The following is a 19,661-nucleotide window of genomic DNA, read 5'->3' as shown; positions in this document are numbered from 1 at the left end:
CGCTTAGCTCTGATACCACTTCTGTAACACCCCCAAATCCGGGGTCGGGGATCCGGGTTGTCACGAGTTCCATTTCCCTTAATAACACCCAATCTTAATCCACAATCAACTACTCTGTACTGTGACCCCACAATAAACACACACACCACAAGTTATAGTCTCAGAGATGAATATCCAAAAATAATCACAAGTCATTTTATTCCACAATTATATGTCAATACACCTTAAAAAGGTTTCTGAATAGATTTACATTTCTTTGCCATTATTACAATTGATAAAGATACATAAGTCTGGTACATTAAAAGTTGAAAGTCTAGCCTATTGGTAGTTCCTACCTAAGCTACAGCGACATCAACGCCTATAGAAAACTGCGGAACGTTTCCTAATCGCTTGCGAATCGGAAGCTTGGTCCTGTTCATCTTTTCTATCTGTTGTTGTGTGATGAAAGAAGAAAGCAAGGGTGAGCAGCAAGCCCACCAAAATAATATGTATAATGATTAATAATATATGAGCCTTCTCATAGTACTCATGAAAGTCTTGGTCAAAAGAAATGAACCAAGTTTGATATCTTTAATGCGATGAAGTCGCAAAATATTCAGTATATATACATATATACTTTTCAAAATCTTGGAAGTCCTCTTCCATGTATAATATACACAAAGTTCCAGTTTATAATTGTATAAAAATATCGTTGCAAGGTGATCTCATATATCTAACCTTGTCTCAATGTTTTTCTGAAAATCTTTGTCATTCATAAGATAATTATTAACTAGATATAAGTTTAAAAGATGAAGTTACAAGATACTCCAATATACTTATATCTTTTCCAAATACTACTTGAACTACCACCGTTCAAGATATAATAGTTTCAAAAGTTCATCACATAGATGAGACTACAAGACAAGTTTTGAATAGATTCAATCTTTGAATATCTTTATAAATAATGAAGTTACGAGATACTTCATTAAGTCCCGATATATATATATATATATATTCATATATATATCTCCCATACATTTCCTAAAAACCTCTGTCATGTAAAGTATGAACAGAGTTGCAATATCCAATGAATTTGGAAGGAAAAGAATTTTGGCATAAACCCGATATCTTGCTGATCAGGCAAAGATACCAATAAGTAACCTTTTCTACTAGTAGATGGACGAATTCCCCACTGGTCATCACCCTGGTCGCAATAGGACCTTATGCTGGACTGCCACTCAGCCACTTACGCATTTGATGGACTCCCACTGAGCCACTTACACTATCCTGGACGCCCACTGAGCCCATGTTGCTTATGCCGACTCGATAGATGGACTTACTTCCCGAACTTTGGGTAAGTAATCAATTCATTTACCAAAACTGCAACCTTGTTGCGAATATAAAATACACCACAGAGCCGGATCCCTCTGGTTTTGAGCGAGTATTTAAATCCCCTTTTTAAAAGGAAGATCTTAAATATATAAAAAATGAGTTTTGGGATCCGCTCTAACTTTTGAAAATTATTTTGAAGACTCGAAAACACTTTAAAGAGTGTTTGGAGTAATGCTGATTTAATGAAGTAAATCAGTCCCAATATATTTAGAAAATGTCTGAATATTATTATTTAAATAATATTCTCATAAAGATAATCCTTATAAAAATAATCGAAGTAGAAGTATTAAAACTTATACTTGAAATGGATATTAAATAACCAAAGATATACTTATATAAAAGTACTATCTTTATTTGAATAATCGAAAATAAGTTTGATTATTGACACCTTATTCTTTAATAAAATAAAGAATATATTTCAGTAATAAGCGGAGTCATAATACCTCGAATGAATATTATAAATAATATTCATAAAATAAAGGAGTCATACATCCTCAAATGAATATCCAATTAATAATCATTAATAATATAAACTGAGTCATAAGACCTCGAATGAATATTCAAAATAATATTCAATTAATACAATAAAAGGAGTCATAAGTCCTCGGATGAATATTCAAAATAATATTCAATAATAAAATAAAGGAGTCATAAGTCCTCGGATGAATATTCGAAATAATATTCAATAATAAAATAAAGGAGTCATAAGTCCTCGGATGAATATTCGAAATAATATTCAATAATAAAATAAAGTTAAAGTTATCGAATAAACCTTATTCGATTAATAGTTTTGAAAACTATAACCATATATATATAAAAATATATATATTATACTCAGGAACATCGACTCCCGGTTTAGAAATATGTTCACCTTTTATCCCCTACACTAAGGGTAAACTCAAATACCGCTTATCTCTAGCATAGGTATTATGCAACTATAAGCATTTGAACCAACAGATATATAAACCAAGAATATAAATCAGGCATGCATATATACCATATCACATGCTATAATATATCGCAAGAATTTGCTAATAACAAATATGCATTTATCGCAAGATCATGCATATACACATATACATCACCACAACAGTATAACGGGTAGAAAACTTGCCTGAGCGACTGGGGGTTACAAATGGCTCGGGACGAGTCTGGTAACCTATAAACAACATGTGAGTTGGAATTAAACCAAAGTCACTTGTAAATCTATACTTTAACCAAATTAGACTCTAACGCTCGCTTTACGCTTACTGATTCTCTTAAGTCACTCGAGTACCCTCGGCTCCACCATTTTTAATAATTTAACCATTACGAGTTTTAAGGCGATTCTTTCGTGAGTGTCTTATCAACTTCCTAACACACTCTACATAAATGTTTCATGCTCCAATTAGTCATTTAAGGGCCTTAACCAAGGTTTCAAAGTAAGGCGAGGGGTAAAGGTTCGTTCGCGAAACACCGTTACTTAAAACAGTCGTTTCTCCTAAACCGTACATCGGATTCAAGCAAACCACATATCAAAACGAAGCTTGAAACATAACCTATCTAAGCATGGAAGTGGTTAGTTTATAGAAGTGGGTGTTCGGGTCCAACAGTTAATCACAAAACAGTTTATAGAAAATCGGGCATTACGACGGCTATAACCTAACGATTTCCAAAGTTTAAACTACACCAAATCATCACCAATTCAACAACAATCCAACATCCATCAACATCAAACTAAACCCATTCATCTAAGCACTATTATCATCCAAACAAACCAAACTTAAAACTAAGGGTTCAAGAGTTTATACCTTCCTTGGAGAGTGGGTAGTCACTAACAAACCTCTAGGAACCTTGATCTATGCTTAATCAACCTTAAGCTTTCATGAAAATCAAGAAAATCAAAGTAAGTTACTATTCACTACTATTCATCATCATCTTTGATGAGTGGATTAGCTATGCAAACCATGGAATCTTGATCTTAAACTCATGGTATAACTAAGTTATGAAATATAGGATCCAAGGAAACAAACCTTGTAATTTTCCATGGCCTAGAACTTGAGTTTTGAAAATATATTTCTTCATTTCTTGAAAAGGCCGAATGGAAGAAGAAAGAAATGGGGGAGAGCTTTTGCTTGCTTGTCTTGCCTTGATATTTGTGCAAAGAATGCATGGTTGTGGTTAATTATTGGCTAAATATCTTGTTTTCACTTGCTTATGTCATTGCTTGCATCACTACTTTGCCACATGTCTCATTCTTGTGGTGTGATGATGTCACCTTGATTCTAACCACATGTTTTAGCTTATATTAGAAGCTTCCTTCTCATGTTACTTGAATGTGCTTGCCCCTTGGACGTTTATTTGTTTTACGGTTCGCTTAACTCTCTTTCTCGTTGATCGTTTGAGGGATCATACCCGGGATCTTATTACTTGGGTTCCTTTAACCTTTCTCAATACATTATATTCCTTTTTATAATCCTATCTTATAATCCTTAAATTTAAATCCTTTTAATCATGTTACCTTATACTCAATTCTTTCGGTATCTGGTGGATTTTCGAGAAAAATCAAAGTGTTCGGAACTGGATTCTGACGATCTTTACATACACTTATTTACTTTATGGAATACTAATACGATCTTAGAATTTCCATAACAGTACTCCTATATAGCGTGGTCTGATAATTTTTCTTAATCAGCATCATTAGCAAAAGTTACTATTCATCCGTGTTTCAAAAATTCCAAAAATTGGGGTTATTACAAACATGGTATAAAGAATCAAATATATTTTTCATTTTGAATATAATTCTATGTAAATATGTAATACAAAATTAAATCGATAAATCAAAACAATATAAAATTCAAATTTTATTAATTTTTTAAATTAATAAAAAAATAATAAATTAATAATATTTTAATTAAATATATTCATTACACCACTCAACCAAACACGTCATATCAAGAATGATATCTCAACCCTATACCACCTTAACATGATTCCTCGTTCCAACCTCATACCACTACACGAACCAAACGACCCCTTAAATTTCTTAAACTTAAGAACTAAGAAAAAGGCAATGATATTGTTGCAAATAGGAACACATTACATTAAAAACTCCGTTGGATTTGTCAAATTATTTATATGCAAACCGTTTCTATTTTGTTTAGACTTGTGACCTAGAAAACTACATCACAAGCATAATATTATATTATTTCTTAAATTTTAAATTGAATTCAAAATTTTAAGATACGAATATTATAATAATATAATTTAATAATAATTATATACACACACAAATTATTGATATATAAAATAATAGATATTTTATTTTAAAAAAATAATATTATTGAATGAAATGTATATGTGTATTTATATAAGATAATTATATTTTAGTTAAAAATAATTTTTATCCCAGATCAATAATATATAAATTATTTTTAGTATGATTTACTTAAGTTTTATGTTTTATATTAGCTCAGATCAGTAATTATTAGTTTTATGTTTTGTTTTAAATTTTTTCAGTGTGTGTTTTATAAATTTTTTTTTTCGATTCTCAAATAAATTGATAATTTGATTTACTAGTAGCTACTATAATATAATAACTACCCGTCAATCCAAAAGGGACAAAACCCTAATAAACCAATTGGGGGACTACAATCTCCAATTAAAACACCACCGCGTGGATAAACCCATCTACAAACCCTAGCTTTCTTTTCAATTGCTGTCCGTACATCCATGGCGAAGAAGAGAAAATCAATCTCCACAACACCATCTTCTTCAAAACCTCAATTAGATGAACCCCAACAACAATCCTCCAAAAAAATCCCCAAATTTGAAGCAAAAAAAGAAAAAGAAAAGGAAAAACAACAAGAAGAGCCTGTTGTTCTAGAAGACGATGATTCTGAATCACAAGAAGAAGAAGTTGAAGAAGAACAAGAGGAAGAAGAAGATGATGGGGAAGATGAAGCTTCGAAAAAGGAGAAATTGAATGAGCTGTTACAGCCGTTTAGTAAAGATCAGATTATTGAGTTTTTGAAATTCGCGGCGTTACAAGATAAGAAATTGCTTGATCGGATTACCCAGTTTGCTGAATCCGACCCGGCTCATCGGAAAGTGTTTGTTCATGGTTTAGGTTGGGATGCTACTTCTGATCAGGTGTTCTCGACTTTTAGTCAGTTTGGGGAAATTGAGGATTGTAAGGTTCCTACTGATAAGGTTACGGGGAGAGTTAAGGGTTTTGCTTTTATTCTTTATAAGACCCGTGACTCGGCTCAGAAGGCGCTTAAGGAGAAGCAGAAAAAGATTGGGAATCGGTTGACTTCGTGTCAGTTGGCATCTGCTGGACCGCCTGGGGCTAATGCGGTTCAGGATCCTAGCGGGAGGAAGATTTTTGTTGCCAATGTGGGTGCTCATGTGAGTCCGGATGCGCTTAAGGCATTTTTTGGGAAGTTTGGGGAGTTAGAGGAAGGGCCTTTAGGGTTGGATACGGTTACGGGGAAGTTTAAGGGGTTTAGTATTTTTGTTTATAAGAATGCGGATGGGTGTAAGAAGGCGTTGGAGGAGCCCGTTAAGGTGTTTGATAATTGTAGGTTAGAGTGTCGTCTTGCTGTCGATGGTTTGAAGAATAATAAGAATCAGATTCAGGGGAGGGTGTTGAGTAATGTACCTGCTGGTTTTGGTGGTGTTCCGCAGGGTGATCTTAATAGTACTATGAATTATAATGCTGGTGTTAATCCGGGGTTTTATGCAAATCCATTGATAGGGCAAAGTCCGGGTTTTGGGTTGGCTAATTCGATGATGGCTTTGAATCAAAGTGGTCTGGCATCGTCTCTTGGGGTGAATCCTCAGACTGTCAGGTTTAGCGGGAATTATGGGATTAATAGTGTGAGCCCAAGTGTGATAGCCAGCTATGCTGCTCAAAATTCTTTGCAGGGTTTAGGTGCTTATCAAAGTCAGCTGGGGCAATCTTCTGCAGGGTCAACAGCAGCAGTTGCTGCAAGGCCTCAGTCTGCTGGTTTTGGGTCCACAGGACAAGCTTTTCCTTCATTCTTTGGCCGCTAGGTGAGTTCTTTCTTAAGTTGATATTCATAGCAAATTTGTTATTTCGGAAGTTAATCTGTATTCTGGGTGATTGTTAGGAGAGTGTGTGTGTGTGAGAGAGAGAGAGTGAGAGAGAGAGGGGGGGGGGAGAGAGTTTCTGTGTGTGTGACGTAATGGTGAAATGGTAAACTGTTTTGTAGGCAAAGGTCTAGGCACCTTTAGAAATTTAGATGCAGTATGGACTGTTTAAAACCCGGGAGGAATCAATCTAACACTTGTCTATAACACTAGGTGTTGTCTGAATGGGAAATAATAATCTCTGATTGACAAATTAGATAGTTTTGTAATGAAAGCCACCAGCATGGACTAGAAACTCATAATGTGGGGAATTTGCAGGGAATTCATATAATTGTTTATATATATATAAGGTATTATTAATGGTTGGCAATGGCATGGGGAGATCGTGTTGGAGCGTAAGATTTTAAATTTTTTCTAATACAGTTTGCAGGCATATTTGAATTTCTTGGTAAGAGTTGGGCCAATCTGGTAAATTAAACAAACAATTAGGCATAGAGGAGTCTTGCTCAACATATACAGTGTGAATTGTTATCATATCACGTCTTACCTTATGTACAACCCTACATGTTTGCAGTAAGTTCTTAGTTCTTACTGTACCATCTTCATATGAGGGACATCAGAGTGAAACACCTAGGACCTTGGTTTTGTTTTCTCAATAAAATATACATTACCCCTCCCCCCTGGATGTAGGACAATGGTTAGGGATAGGTAAACAAGGGGATAAATGGCCCATCTCCACAGAGAATCAGCAAGAACACACAAATCAGCATATTTAATTCCTAATAATCAACTCTATTCTTTAAGAACGATAACAATTGTTTATATAGAAATCCCGTAACTCGGAGGCTAAGTAAAATCAAAGATAAAAGGAAACAAATCCTTTTAGCAATAATTAATACCTATTTATCTACCCTATTTATCTACTACCAAAGATGTATTTATTTTATTGAATATTCCTAAATATGTAATAAAAGTACTAAGTAAAAACGTACTTTTATCTTAATAACATAATAAAGTATTTAACAACTAATTTAATTATTTATGCTCCGCATCACCCCCTTTGTTTTTTCAAAAAAAATGTAAGAAAATTGCTATATGTGAGAAAAGATAGCATGTAATCTTGAATTATGTTAATATGGAATAAAGTTTAGTTTGAAGTAGGAAGAATTGAAGATTTGAGATGGGGAAAATGTATAAATCTTCCGATAGAACTAGTAGAGAGCAGGAAGAATAGCTGGCAACGGTTAAAGCAATCTCTAAGTTAATGCTTAACCGAAAGATTACATTACAATGGATAAAACATATGCCACATGGTACTGAATTGTGTTTTTATTCTATAAGTTGACCTACCTCATGCTTCTTCCACATTATATAGTTTTCCGAGTTTTTGTAAGACTCGTTGATTTGATTTAAATAGGCCCATAGGGGTCTCGGCCTTGATATGACATGAATTTATGTAGTAAATTGCTTGGCCTGGTAGTAGAAAATGTCAACTGAAGTGGTAAAAGTGCTTGTTAAGGTGTCCCACATTATATCTGAGGAAGTTATATATTACGAGTTAAGTTTTGAGGTTCAGACAGGTATAATAGCACTTAAAAAACAGTACAGATAGCTAGGCGAGTCTATCGGGTGCAGGTTGCAACATTCTCTCTTGTTGGATTGGCTGAGGTGGAGATGGAGCTCTCTTCAGAGGACCAGAAGGATACTAGAGAAAAGGGAGGACGTGAGAGAAGTTTTAGTCTGTGACGGTTGAACTATATACTGAAATTAAGGCTCCATTTGGTTGGGTTAAATACTGAAATGCCACGAAAAATATGAACAGTCTTTGGAGTGTGAGATAAGAGTTTAGAAATGATAGGATGTAAGCTTTGTATTGCATGACATGTGATTGAAATGATCCGAATTGGAGGAGCTTTTCCTGAATTAAAATGAAGAGAAAAGGAAGGGTACTGACTCGTAAATTAGAAAGGACGAGCTTTAAGTTGAACTTGTGGAGTGGACTGGGGGAAGGAATGGTTTTTTGTGCATAAATGTTTGGAAACTACAATAAATTTTATTTGAATTTATCAGACCAAACGGAGGGAGGGTTAGTGTCATTTGTATTAAATTACTTTACATTTCTTGGTAAATTGTTACTACTATTGACCTCAATATATAACTGTATAGGAAAAGTACGGTTTGCGTGAAGTGTGATATACATGAAGATGCCAATCAGCTTGTAGTTCTCATTCATGACAATAACTTGATGGCCTAAAGAATGTCTATATTATTTTAAATAATTATATATTTGATAGATTTATTTTTTTCTTATAAGTTTGGTTTTTGGAGTATATTAATCTAACTTGTACTTTTCTTTCCTTTTTTTCGGGGTAGATTCAAAATACAAGAAGCAATATTTTTCAAATGTGAAGAGATTTGCTGGGTATTGCTATAATGGTTTTGAAGAATGCTGGATTTTTTATTTTATTTTTATCGATGTAATAGATATTTCTTGTGCTGAATTATGAAACTTCTCTGACAGGAACAAACAAATATTACTTGAGATTTCACTTATGTTTTACATTGCTTTGCTTTTAATGTTGAGTTATTTATTTTGTATATTTTTAAGATTGAAGTAACACGACTTCGCCTCCGAGGAGGCTTGGGTACTCAACCTCTTGGTCTTGATTAGCAATGGTGAGGGTAGTGCAAGGGCAAGAGCCCTTTTTAAAAGACTCAATTTCTTGAAGTTTTTCTGAAGGTGCTTCGAATTAACCTATTTTGTATGCATAATGAGGTGTTGAATGTCGTGGTGATTATATATTTAAGTCCTGCAGTGCCGGAAATTAGCTCCCTTCTTAATCCAGCAAGTTCACTGCCAGAGAAATTATTGGATGTACTAGCTGGTGACCTCTAGATTAAAAAACTCCTTGAGCATGCTATTGTTCTTTCTTTTGCTTGCTTGTTGTCGCTGATACCTAAAGCATGATTATATTAAAGTAGTTTAATGAAACTATATTTCGAGGTCTGAACCATTATAGAATGTCCAAGCATGTCGCCAACAAGCTTGCAACATTTCCCCCATTCTACTTGTCCTGTAATATGTTAATAAAACAAATTAGGTCTGCGTGTACAGATTACTCTTATTACAGGTTGTATTAATCTAAACAGTTATAATGGGATTGGTTCGAGTTTTAAGGTACAAATGTTTGATTCAAGTAAATTAAAAATCTTGATTTCAACTTACAAGGCATAACACGCAAGTCATAACTATGCTTGGGAGTATCTATTAGGCATGGTCGGTGGAGTTTGAAGACCTAATTGTATGGGAAGAAACAAGAAGAGAACAAGAAAAAATTAGTAAGAAAGTATGTGCAAATATTTTGGAAAAAGATATGTAGTTTGGACCTGAGAGAATGACAATAACAAAACAAAGATGATATGATAATTAAATATCAAAATATGGGTCCTATTTTCATCTGGTAATATGGAGCAAGGAAGACCTGAGCCTGAGTTGGGGAATGAGATATAATGACAAGCGGTACTCAGATACATGAAACAATTGGACGATTGGGAGCTTGTAAGCAAGTTTGGAAGACAAATTGTCAACAACACTGTAACTCATTTTGATATGCAAATTTTTCTCAGAATAGTTTTATAAGTTTGTAATAAATTTGATCATCACCACTTAAACTTAAGTAGTACCAATATTGACTAATACCTAACAGTGATAAATTTTTGGGTGCAAAATTTCTGATATTCGTGCTCAAGTTCAGAATTAATAATAACATATTGATGATGTTAAAAATAATTTGGTTTTCGGGAAAGAAATTAGTAGCCTAAAAATTGAATATACAGTTATTTTTCAAAATACTTGTTCTTGCAGCATTTTCCATCCGCATTCAACTCAAGTAATAATAAAGTACAATCTGAATTATAAACTTATCATAAAAGTCGGGTATGCTTGACAAGCTACCTTTTGGTTCTTTTTCTTCAAGCAACCAGACACTTAAAATCTCAATGTTCCATGTTTATTGATGACTCTAAATCCTAATCAACAATCTCTTATTATTGATAGCTTTTTTTAACTCAAATTTACGGATATAAATAATTTTAATTTAAATAAGCGACTAATATAGCATAACAATGGACTTCATATATCACTGGGCTTATCAAAAGTCAGTATATGCATAACTGCTGATTTTTTTTTAAGAAAAACATCCTGGGCCTAGGTAAGCATGAAGTTGCGTCCCTGCACTTCGTGGATTACAAATTTATCACATTATGAAACTTAATATACTCGATTCAATTCAAGTAATAATAAAGTACAATCTGAATTATGAACTTATCATATTTCGTGGGTAACAAATTTTACATTATGAAACTTAATATATTTTTTTTGCATATAATTTACAATTGTAATTAACTGGCATAAGTGGGTTTTAAGAGGAGAATATACAGTAGTTTGTCTTATCCAGCAGTTACAAGCGGCTATAACTACGAGCTTGATTCTCATTTGGTTCTAACTATTGTTTTTTTTTTGAATAAAATGTACTTGCATTAATCAAACCATCTCACTGTCTAGTACATGCATAATAAAATGAGTTGGGTTATCTAACCACTCATCTCCTTCTCCTTCTGACATAGAATAGGCAGTTTTTGCTAACTCATGCGCCACTCTATTCGCAGAACGGTAAACAAAATGAACTAGGATTTATGTGCTTCAATAATTGATTATAATCACTAACTATTGTAAGTCATATGCCATAGCCTATTTGTATATTCGAGGATTTAACTCAACTCAAATAAGAATGTAATAAGTAAATAGTGGATCTACCGTCAAAAGAGATCACACAGAGTAATATCTGTCAAAGGATTCAGAAACAAGGTTCATCTACAGACTTGAGGAATTAATTCACTGGAAGAAGTTCAAGAAATTGATCATGCCTCAGTGATATAAATCAAGAGTGTGGATTTAATCAAGTGACAGAGATATCGTCAGAGTATCATTAATTACAAGGATTTAATCTGAAGAAAATCAAAGTATCAAAGTTAAGACATGAAGAAACGTCACGGAAGTTAGTCACTCATGAACCAGACAGTACATCGAGTTTCAACATTGAAGTGGTGGAATTGATTCATAATTGACAGTGATTTTCAGAAGATTTTCAGAAGAATGGTTGCTGCTCAAGATTAGTATTAATTCTCTATTAATTAATTAAGTCATATAATTTAATTAAGAAAATAAATTATATCTGCAAAGATTAATTTATTGATTAATTGAATTAATTGATTAATTAATTCTGAATTTATATTAAGGTTTTTCAGAATTTTAATTGGATTAAAATCTGCATTAAATCAGCAAGACAATTGAAAATGAACTAGCATGACAATCAGGATTGTCATACCGATTGTCATGCCAGGCCATTTTCAATAGTCTCACCGAAAGTTACACTGGGAGGAGGATTGTCTTACTAGTTCATTCTGATAGTCTTGCTAGTTCATTTGATTGTCATACCGAAAGTCTTGCTAGCTGTTGAGATTGTCTTGCTAGTTCAAAGGATAGTCTCACCGAAAGTCCTACCAGCTATGGGATTGTCATTCTAGTTCATTCCATTCTGTTGATTGATTAAAAAGACAGAAGCAGATATTCAACAAATATACACAGAACACAGAAGTCAAGAACAAAGCAGAAAAGAAAAACAAGAAGAAATATTTCATCTTTTCACGTGCATACTTCAAGATTAAATTTCTAGATTGTAAAGTTAAATCCAATCCACTAGAAATCTTTATCTTGCTCTTGTGTAACAATCTAGCGGATCAAAATCCCTAGAACTTAATCTCAAATCGCGTTTAGCATTTGATTCTAATTATTGCAAAAATAGAAAAAGTTCATGTCAAATTTATTCTAAATTTGTGATAATTAATTTGAGATTAATTCCTTGTAATCGATACAGTTGTTGTAACACCTTTCAAGTTTAATAATATTCTTATTTAACTTGAATTTTGTTTCATATTTTTTATTCCTCATTTAATTCGATTATTCGGTACTGTTTGTATTCAACCCCCCCTTCTACAAACATATTGGGACCTAACAATTGGTATCAGAGCCTTCTGATTAACGAACAAATCAAGATCCTAGACTTTTGTGATTTTTCAACTCCTTGAATTTTTATTTATTCAAAAATTCATAATGACTTCATAAAAAGTTGGAACCGTTAAAATTCCACTATTTGATAAAGAAAATTATATCATGTGGAAGAAGAAGATGCTATTATTTTTACAAGTTGCAAATCCCAAATATCTGAACTTGTTAAAGAAGGGTCTAAAAACTCCGATGGTTATTGAACCAAAGGTGATAGTAGATGATGTTGTGATTACCAAAGCTAGAACATATCCAAAAGAGCCTGAAGATTTTACTCCTGCTGAGAAGGAAGAAGCCTCCTTGGATGCCAGCCTTCAATTAATATTAATTGATTCCCTTGATCCCTTGATGAACAAACATGTGATGAACTGTAAAAATTCCAAACACATGTGGGAAACTATTGAGGTGATTAATGAAGGCACAGAGGAAGTTAGGGAGAACAAGTTGGAGATCCTAACCTCTGAGTATGAATATTTTAAATCAAATCCAGGAGAAGGAATTACTGAAGTGTTTGAGAGGTACAATGCGTTGATCAACAACCTGAACATAAATGGGAAATATTATTCAATCAGGGAGGTCAACAAAAAGTTCCTTTTAACACTACCAACTCATCTTGAACATAGAATCACTGCCATTAGAGAAGCTAGAGATCTGAGTGAGATTTCTTTGGACAGGCTCTATGGAGTGTTAAAAACCTATGAGTTGGAGCAGATTCAACAGAAGGAAGTCTACGGGAAGGATAGAATGGTCAGCACATCTACTGCACTTGTAGCTGAAGGTCAACAACAACATCAATCTCAACAATTGGAGAGAATGGTACAGTGTTCCAAGGCTGAGGAAAATATGTTAGTAGCAGAATATGATCCTCCTACTACAAATCAATCAAGTGATGATTTTTATTCCTTGAAAGAGCTGGAGCAATTGGAAGACGAGTCAATGGCCCAAATTGTCAAGAGATTCTCCCATGTCAGATTCAAGAGGAATCCCAAGCTTAAGTACAAGTCCAACTACAACAAATTCCAGAAAGGTGGATCTTCATCCTCTAACACCAGCAGTGGTGGATACAAAACAGGGATGGTTGATCGGAGCACCATCAGATGCTATAACTACAATGAGTTGGGACACTTTGCCACAGAATGTAGGAAGCCAAAGCAAGTAAGAAAGAACTCTGAAAGGGCTTATCTGGCAAAGGGAAGAAGCTGGGATGATACTGACAGTGAAGATGAAGATGAAGGAAATCTTGCTCTTATGGCTATTGATGGAAAAGCTTCATCGTCAAGAATAGAGGTAAAACTTTCTGATGCTGAAATGGTTTATCATCTAAGAGGTAACTTAGATTGTGCACGTCGTGATAATGAACTGTTAAGTTTACAGATCACAGACCTTGAGAAAGAGGTCAATGAATTAAGACTTGTGCACATTAATCAAGACAAATTAAAAGAACAAGTATCTTTTCTAGAAAATAGAGTTGACTGTTATAGAAAACTCGAAACTATTCTCAAAGACAAGATCACCGGTCTTGAGACTAAGGTTAGAGCCTACTTTAATTCTTGTTCGAAGGCTAAAGAGTTCTACAGTAAGCAATCTGTTCATCAAACATCTGAAATAGGTTATGATTACAATGTTGCTATTGGAGCTTCAAAGGTATAGCAGCTTATGAGGAAACGCATATCTTGCTCATCCGACATGGCATGAATCACCGAACCTGCACGGCATAAACTCCCCTCCTCGTGTCTGTGCTAAAGGGAGGGAAGTACCACATGTGCTTAAGGGTGTTGATGAACCCCTCTATAAACCATCAATTGCTGAACCATTTGATGCGACCTCTTCTGTTATTCAGGAAGAAATACGTGCTGAAGATCATGCTAATGAGAAGGTTGTTTCCAAGTCAAGTGTGTCTAAAGTTCCAGTCAAAGTTGTGAAAGCAACTGAGACTAACTCAGACACACATGAGTTGGATAACAAAAATGCCATGTCTGCCATGCATAAATTGCCTACTATTAATCACTCTCATAAAGCATGTGGTGTTTCTAATTGTATGTCTTGTGCTTTTAATATGATGTATGCTTATTTTAATGGTAAGCATATTTCTAATGATAAGACTACTCCTCGTCAGCATGTGAATAACAAGAAGCATGATAGGTCTAAGACTGCTAGTCCTTCTAAGGCTAGAAAGGAGACATTTGTGCCTAAGCTTAAACAGAAATTTGTTAAGGCTGTTTACAAGGTCAAATGTTCAGTCATTGAGAAAGTTGAGGCAATTAAAATTAAAAATGTTGTTTTGCCTGACAAAGGACAGTTCTACAAGTATGCCGGGCTTAACCAAGTTTGGGTTCCGAAGAAGGTCTAATCCATTTGTAGTGCAGGGCATTAAACAGGTATAACCGGTAGTGTGGATTCTTGATAGTGGATCATCAAGACATATGACCGGAGATAGAGCCCTGCTATCAAATATGGATTGAGAAAGCTGGCCCCCTGGTTACCTTTGGAGATAACAGCAAAGGTTTATCCGAGGGATATGGCTGTTTGCAAGCTGGGAATGTTATCATTGAAAATTTTGTATAGTGTGCTAGGTTATTATCAGGAAGCATCATCTGACATATAGCACCAGTGACGAGACTTGAGAATATTACGACATATCAGGCACCTGCTGCACATTACACTTGGAATTGGACTCTAGTAAGATGTGTACAAGTGTACTCCTGGTTGGTGAGTCAAAAGAGGAAGTCAGTGCACCACAGTTCATGGACTTTGCAACTGCAGATCTATTGGACTATGCAATCTCTTCTTCACAGTCTCACTTCAGGTTGGTATGAACTACTGTACTACTCAAGCAATCGTCAAGAACATGGTATGGCACTCTAACTGAAGTTATTGTTTAATATGAACTAGTAGAGTCGTCATATTTTTAACTCTCTTATCACTAGACACAATCATATTGTTTTATATGTGCAGTGATATATTATTAATGCAACATAACAATTAGTATCTAAAGTACTTGACAAGTATCGGTCAATGATATGTTGTTAACATTATGTTGCAGATATTTGTAAGCTTTTGACATGAATGAGAATTACTTATACTTTACCCTAAGTGATCAATGTTTTATCAAAAACTCATTCATATTGAAAAACAAAATCAAACTTCTTTCTACATTAGTGATTTCTTATTTCATGTAAAATCTTTTGAAATCACTATTGTAAATCATTTTCTCTCTATTACCATATGTTCTGTGTTACAGGTTCAGTCTCCAATGACTTTCTTTCATTAACAGTCATGAGGTTGAAAACCCACAACGTCTATCCCAGACTGTAAAGACAATCACAAAAATAGAACCAACCAACACTCTCTTACCACTAAATGTAGTATGAATGAGCGTGAGGGAGATAGTGCCTCAGTGCACCACATAAGGAAGGTTCTGTAGTCAACCCAGTAGCTCTGTCTCCTACATAGATGAGTAGTATTTAAACCGAGACAACTGCTAGCCCCCATACATCTTCTCAAAAAGATGTAATGGCTGAAAAGGCACAAAAACAGTTACTAGATTCATTCTCTCAACAGGGTGCGTCTATTGAATTTTGCATGTCGGCCAAGGTATCCGATGTAGTGTCACCACTTCAAACATAAACAATTCTTGATGCACAAGGAGAGGTTACACACACAAAGGATGAGTTGACGGAAACAAGAGTTTCGACCATTTTAAGGTCAGATTCGATTGTTCAAGGTTCGTTAATACCAATTGCCTTTATAGGTGTTAGGAGAGGATACTGATCCATAAGCCATATGTCAGTGGTCAGTGTCTACCTCCACAGGATTAAATCCCCTGGATGCATCTGCGGATAATGGATCTGACATAGGCGCAGATCGGCAACTTGTTGACAATGATTCAGATATTACCTGATGAGTCACAAGGAAATGTCTTCACAGACATTAGAAGGGAACTTTGATCTTTATGCTAAATTCGTTGGATCATTGTTTACCTTCCCAGAATTCAAATCTGGAACCCTAAAAGGGAAACTAGCAACTTGTAGATTATGACTCAGATTCATCTGACGAGTTTAACAAGGATGGGGATTTGCGAACTTCCATTGCATCACATGTGACCTCCTTAAGGATGGCTAAGGTGATTTTCCTTGCAGGTACAGCTGGATTATGGAGCTATGAGAGAAGAGTGATACACTTGTGAGAATGAGTGTAAACACGAGTGGAGAGAAGAGTGAAATACATGTGAGGTACACTAAACAGAATCACACACTCACAGTAAGGAAGAAACAGAAACTTCTTGTTATTTCTTTTCCAACCAAGTGAAATATGAGAACTCCTTCAGACGATGGCATACATTCCTTCTTTAAGGGGGAGATAAAAGCTTAAGTAATAGTTTGGAGGATTCCTCAACTAAGGGGGAGAAATAGCAGGGAGGAAGAAAAAGATCATATGTACACTACACCACACCATTGTTGTTTGTAACTACGGATCCTATTGTACGGGAAAGGTGGTAAACACAAGGTGATTTTCTAGTAAGGGGAGAAGCTGTTTTCAAAAGGGGAGTACCATTGGTTTTTATCTGCGGATCCTATTGTACGGGAGAGGTGGTAAACGAAGGTGATCTTCTTTAATCAGTTGATTCTCATAGGGGGAGAAGCAAGAGAGATATGGGCTTCTCAACAGGAAATGTGGTTGTACAAATGAAGATGGAACTACTTGAAGATATGTTCAGTCTAGAGGAACATCTACTTGGAATCTGGAAAATGCTAAATCTAGTCCAGAACTTTTCTACTATTTACTTTGCATTTCTTTTTATATCCTTTTCTTATTTGTTAGTTGAGTTATCCTCTAGATATTTGTGTGTTATTGTCTAACAAACAAATAGGGGGAGATTGTAAGTCATATGTCATAGCCTATTTGTATATTCGAGAATTTAACTCAACTCAAATAAGAATGTAATAAGTAAATAGTGGATCTACCGTCAAAAGAGATCTAACAGAGTAATATCTATCAAAGGATTCAGAAACAAGGTTCATCTACAGACTTGAGGAATTAATTCACTGGAAGAAGTTCAAGAAATTGATCATGCCTCAGTGATATAAATCAAGAGTGTGGATTTAATCAAGTGACAGAGATCTCGTCAGAGTATCATTAATTACAAGGATTTAATCTGAAGAAAATCAAAGTATCAAAGTTAAGACATGAAGAAACGTCACGGAAGTTAGTCACTCATGAACCAGACAGTACATCGAGTTTCAACATTGAAGTGGTGGAATTGATTCATTATTGACAGTGATTTTCAGAAGAATGGTTGCTGCTCAAGATTAGTATTAATTCTCTATTAATTAATTAAGTCATATAATTTAATTAAGAAAATAAATTATATCTGCAAAGATTAATTTATTGATTAATTGAATTAATTGATTAATTAATTCTGAATTTATATTAAGGTTTTTCAGAATTTTAATTGGATTAAAATATGCATTAAATCAGCAAGACAATTGAAAATGAACTAGCATGACAATCAGGATTGTCATACCGATTGTCATGTCAGGCCATTTTCAATAGTCTCACCGAAAGTTACACTGGGAGGAGGATTGTCTTGCTAGTTCATTCTGATAGTCTTGCTAGTTCATTTGATTGTCATACCGAAAGTCTTGCTAGCTGTTGAGATTGTCTTGCTAGTTCAAAGGATAGTCTCACCGAAAGTCCTACCAGCTATGGGATTGTCATTCCAGTTCATTCTATTCTATTGATTGATTAAAAAGACAGAAGCAGCCATTCAACAAATATACACAGAACACAGAAGTCAAGAACAAAGCAGAAAAGAAAAACAAGAAGAAATATTTCATCTTTTCATCTGCATACTTCAAGATTAAATTTCTAGATTGTAAAGTTAAATCCAATCCACTAGAAATCTTTATCTTGCTCTTGTGTAACAATCTAGCGGATCAAAATCCCTAGAACTTAATCTCAAATCGCGTTTAGCATTTGATTCTAATTATTGCAAAAATAGAAAAAGTTCATGTCGAATTTATTCTAAATTTGTGATAATTAATTTGAGATTAATTCCTTGTAATCGATACAGTTGTTGTAACACCTTTCAAGTTTAATAATATTCTTATTTAACTTGAATTTTGTTTCATATTTTTTATTCCGCATTTAATTCGATTATTCGGTACTGTTTGTATTCAACCCCCTTCTACAAACACATTGGGACCTAACAACTATCGTACCAAAATATGCCTCTCCCCTTCTTCCATTGCACGCATCTACAAGGTTTTTGGAATCTGTTTCGACAACACAGTGATCGTGCTTCCATGTGAGCATCCATGACAAGGCTTCCTTCATTCCAATAGCTTCAGCCTCTCTCGGCGTCCATGCTCCAGCCTTCCTACAGCTTCGAGCTCCCAGAAAACGACCTTGGGCATCCCTCAGGACACACCCCACTCCAATGCTCCCATCATTAAACACTGCTGCATCCGTATTCAATTTCACCCGGCCTTCTTTCGGCTTCTTCCACACCAGATCACATTTGTCTCCCTTGTGACCTGTTTGACATGATGCTTGTTGTGCTTCCTTCCAGTCTGCAAGAAGGTTCATAACTGCAGCCTTAACATCAAATGCTGACCCGTTTATTCGATCTCAGAACCATTTATTTCTTCGATTCCATAAAGCCCAACTGATCGTTGCAATCAAAACACACTGCTCTGTATTACAGTTTTCAAATAAACGAACAAAACTCATAAACGCTGCTTCCTGAGGTAGAACTTGGATCTTTTGATACAAACCGGCACTATACCAAACCGTTCTTGCAAATTCGCATGTAAACAGCACATGGCTGTCTGATTCCATTTCGTGTCGACACCATGAACATTGAGCATTTTGAACAACTTGTTTAATAACTAAAGCTGCTACAGTAGGCAGGCAACCCTTACACACCCTCCATAAGAAATGAGTTACTTTTCCTGGGAGCTTTAACCTCCAGAATTTCTTCCAAAAGTATTGAAATATATTTACTTTTGATTTTCCAGCTGTAATTGCTTAGTTGTCATAGTTAGTTAGAGTTAGTTAGCTTTTCTTTCTT

At 34.8% G+C, this 19,661-nt stretch overlaps 2 protein-coding genes across 3 annotated transcripts; one reads left to right on the top strand and one right to left on the bottom strand.

Moving 5' to 3' along the window:
- The first annotated feature begins 4,964 nt into the window (after nt 1–4,964).
- Nucleotides 4,965–10,067, top strand: LOC141689128 (UBP1-associated protein 2A). Of its 2 annotated transcripts, none has more exons than XM_074493316.1 (2): nt 4,965–6,408; nt 9,074–10,067. In XM_074493316.1, the coding sequence occupies exon 1, from the start codon at nt 5,083–5,085 to the stop codon at nt 6,406–6,408; it is 1,326 nt and encodes a 441-aa protein (XP_074349417.1). In that variant the 5' UTR covers nt 4,965–5,082; the 3' UTR covers nt 9,074–10,067. The 2 variants fall into 2 exon arrangements, with proteins under 2 accessions (XP_074349417.1, XP_074349416.1); XM_074493315.1 differs by lacking the exon at nt 9,074–10,067 and adding an exon at nt 8,839–9,042.
- On the bottom strand, nt 9,384–19,429 carry LOC141691822 (uncharacterized). Its single transcript, XM_074496574.1, has 4 exons — nt 19,366–19,429; nt 18,811–19,161; nt 9,478–9,539; nt 9,384–9,422 (listed from the first exon to the last, which is right to left on the bottom strand). The coding sequence occupies exons 1-4, from the start codon at nt 19,427–19,429 to the stop codon at nt 9,384–9,386; spliced, it is 516 nt and encodes a 171-aa protein (XP_074352675.1).
- Between the last annotated feature and the right edge of the window lie 232 nt (nt 19,430–19,661).

This window comes from Apium graveolens, chromosome 10 (genome assembly GCF_009905375.1).
Source record: "Apium graveolens cultivar Ventura chromosome 10, ASM990537v1, whole genome shotgun sequence".
NCBI lineage: Eukaryota > Viridiplantae > Streptophyta > Magnoliopsida > Apiales > Apiaceae > Apium > Apium graveolens.
This window is presented reverse-complemented; position numbering and strand designations above follow the sequence as displayed.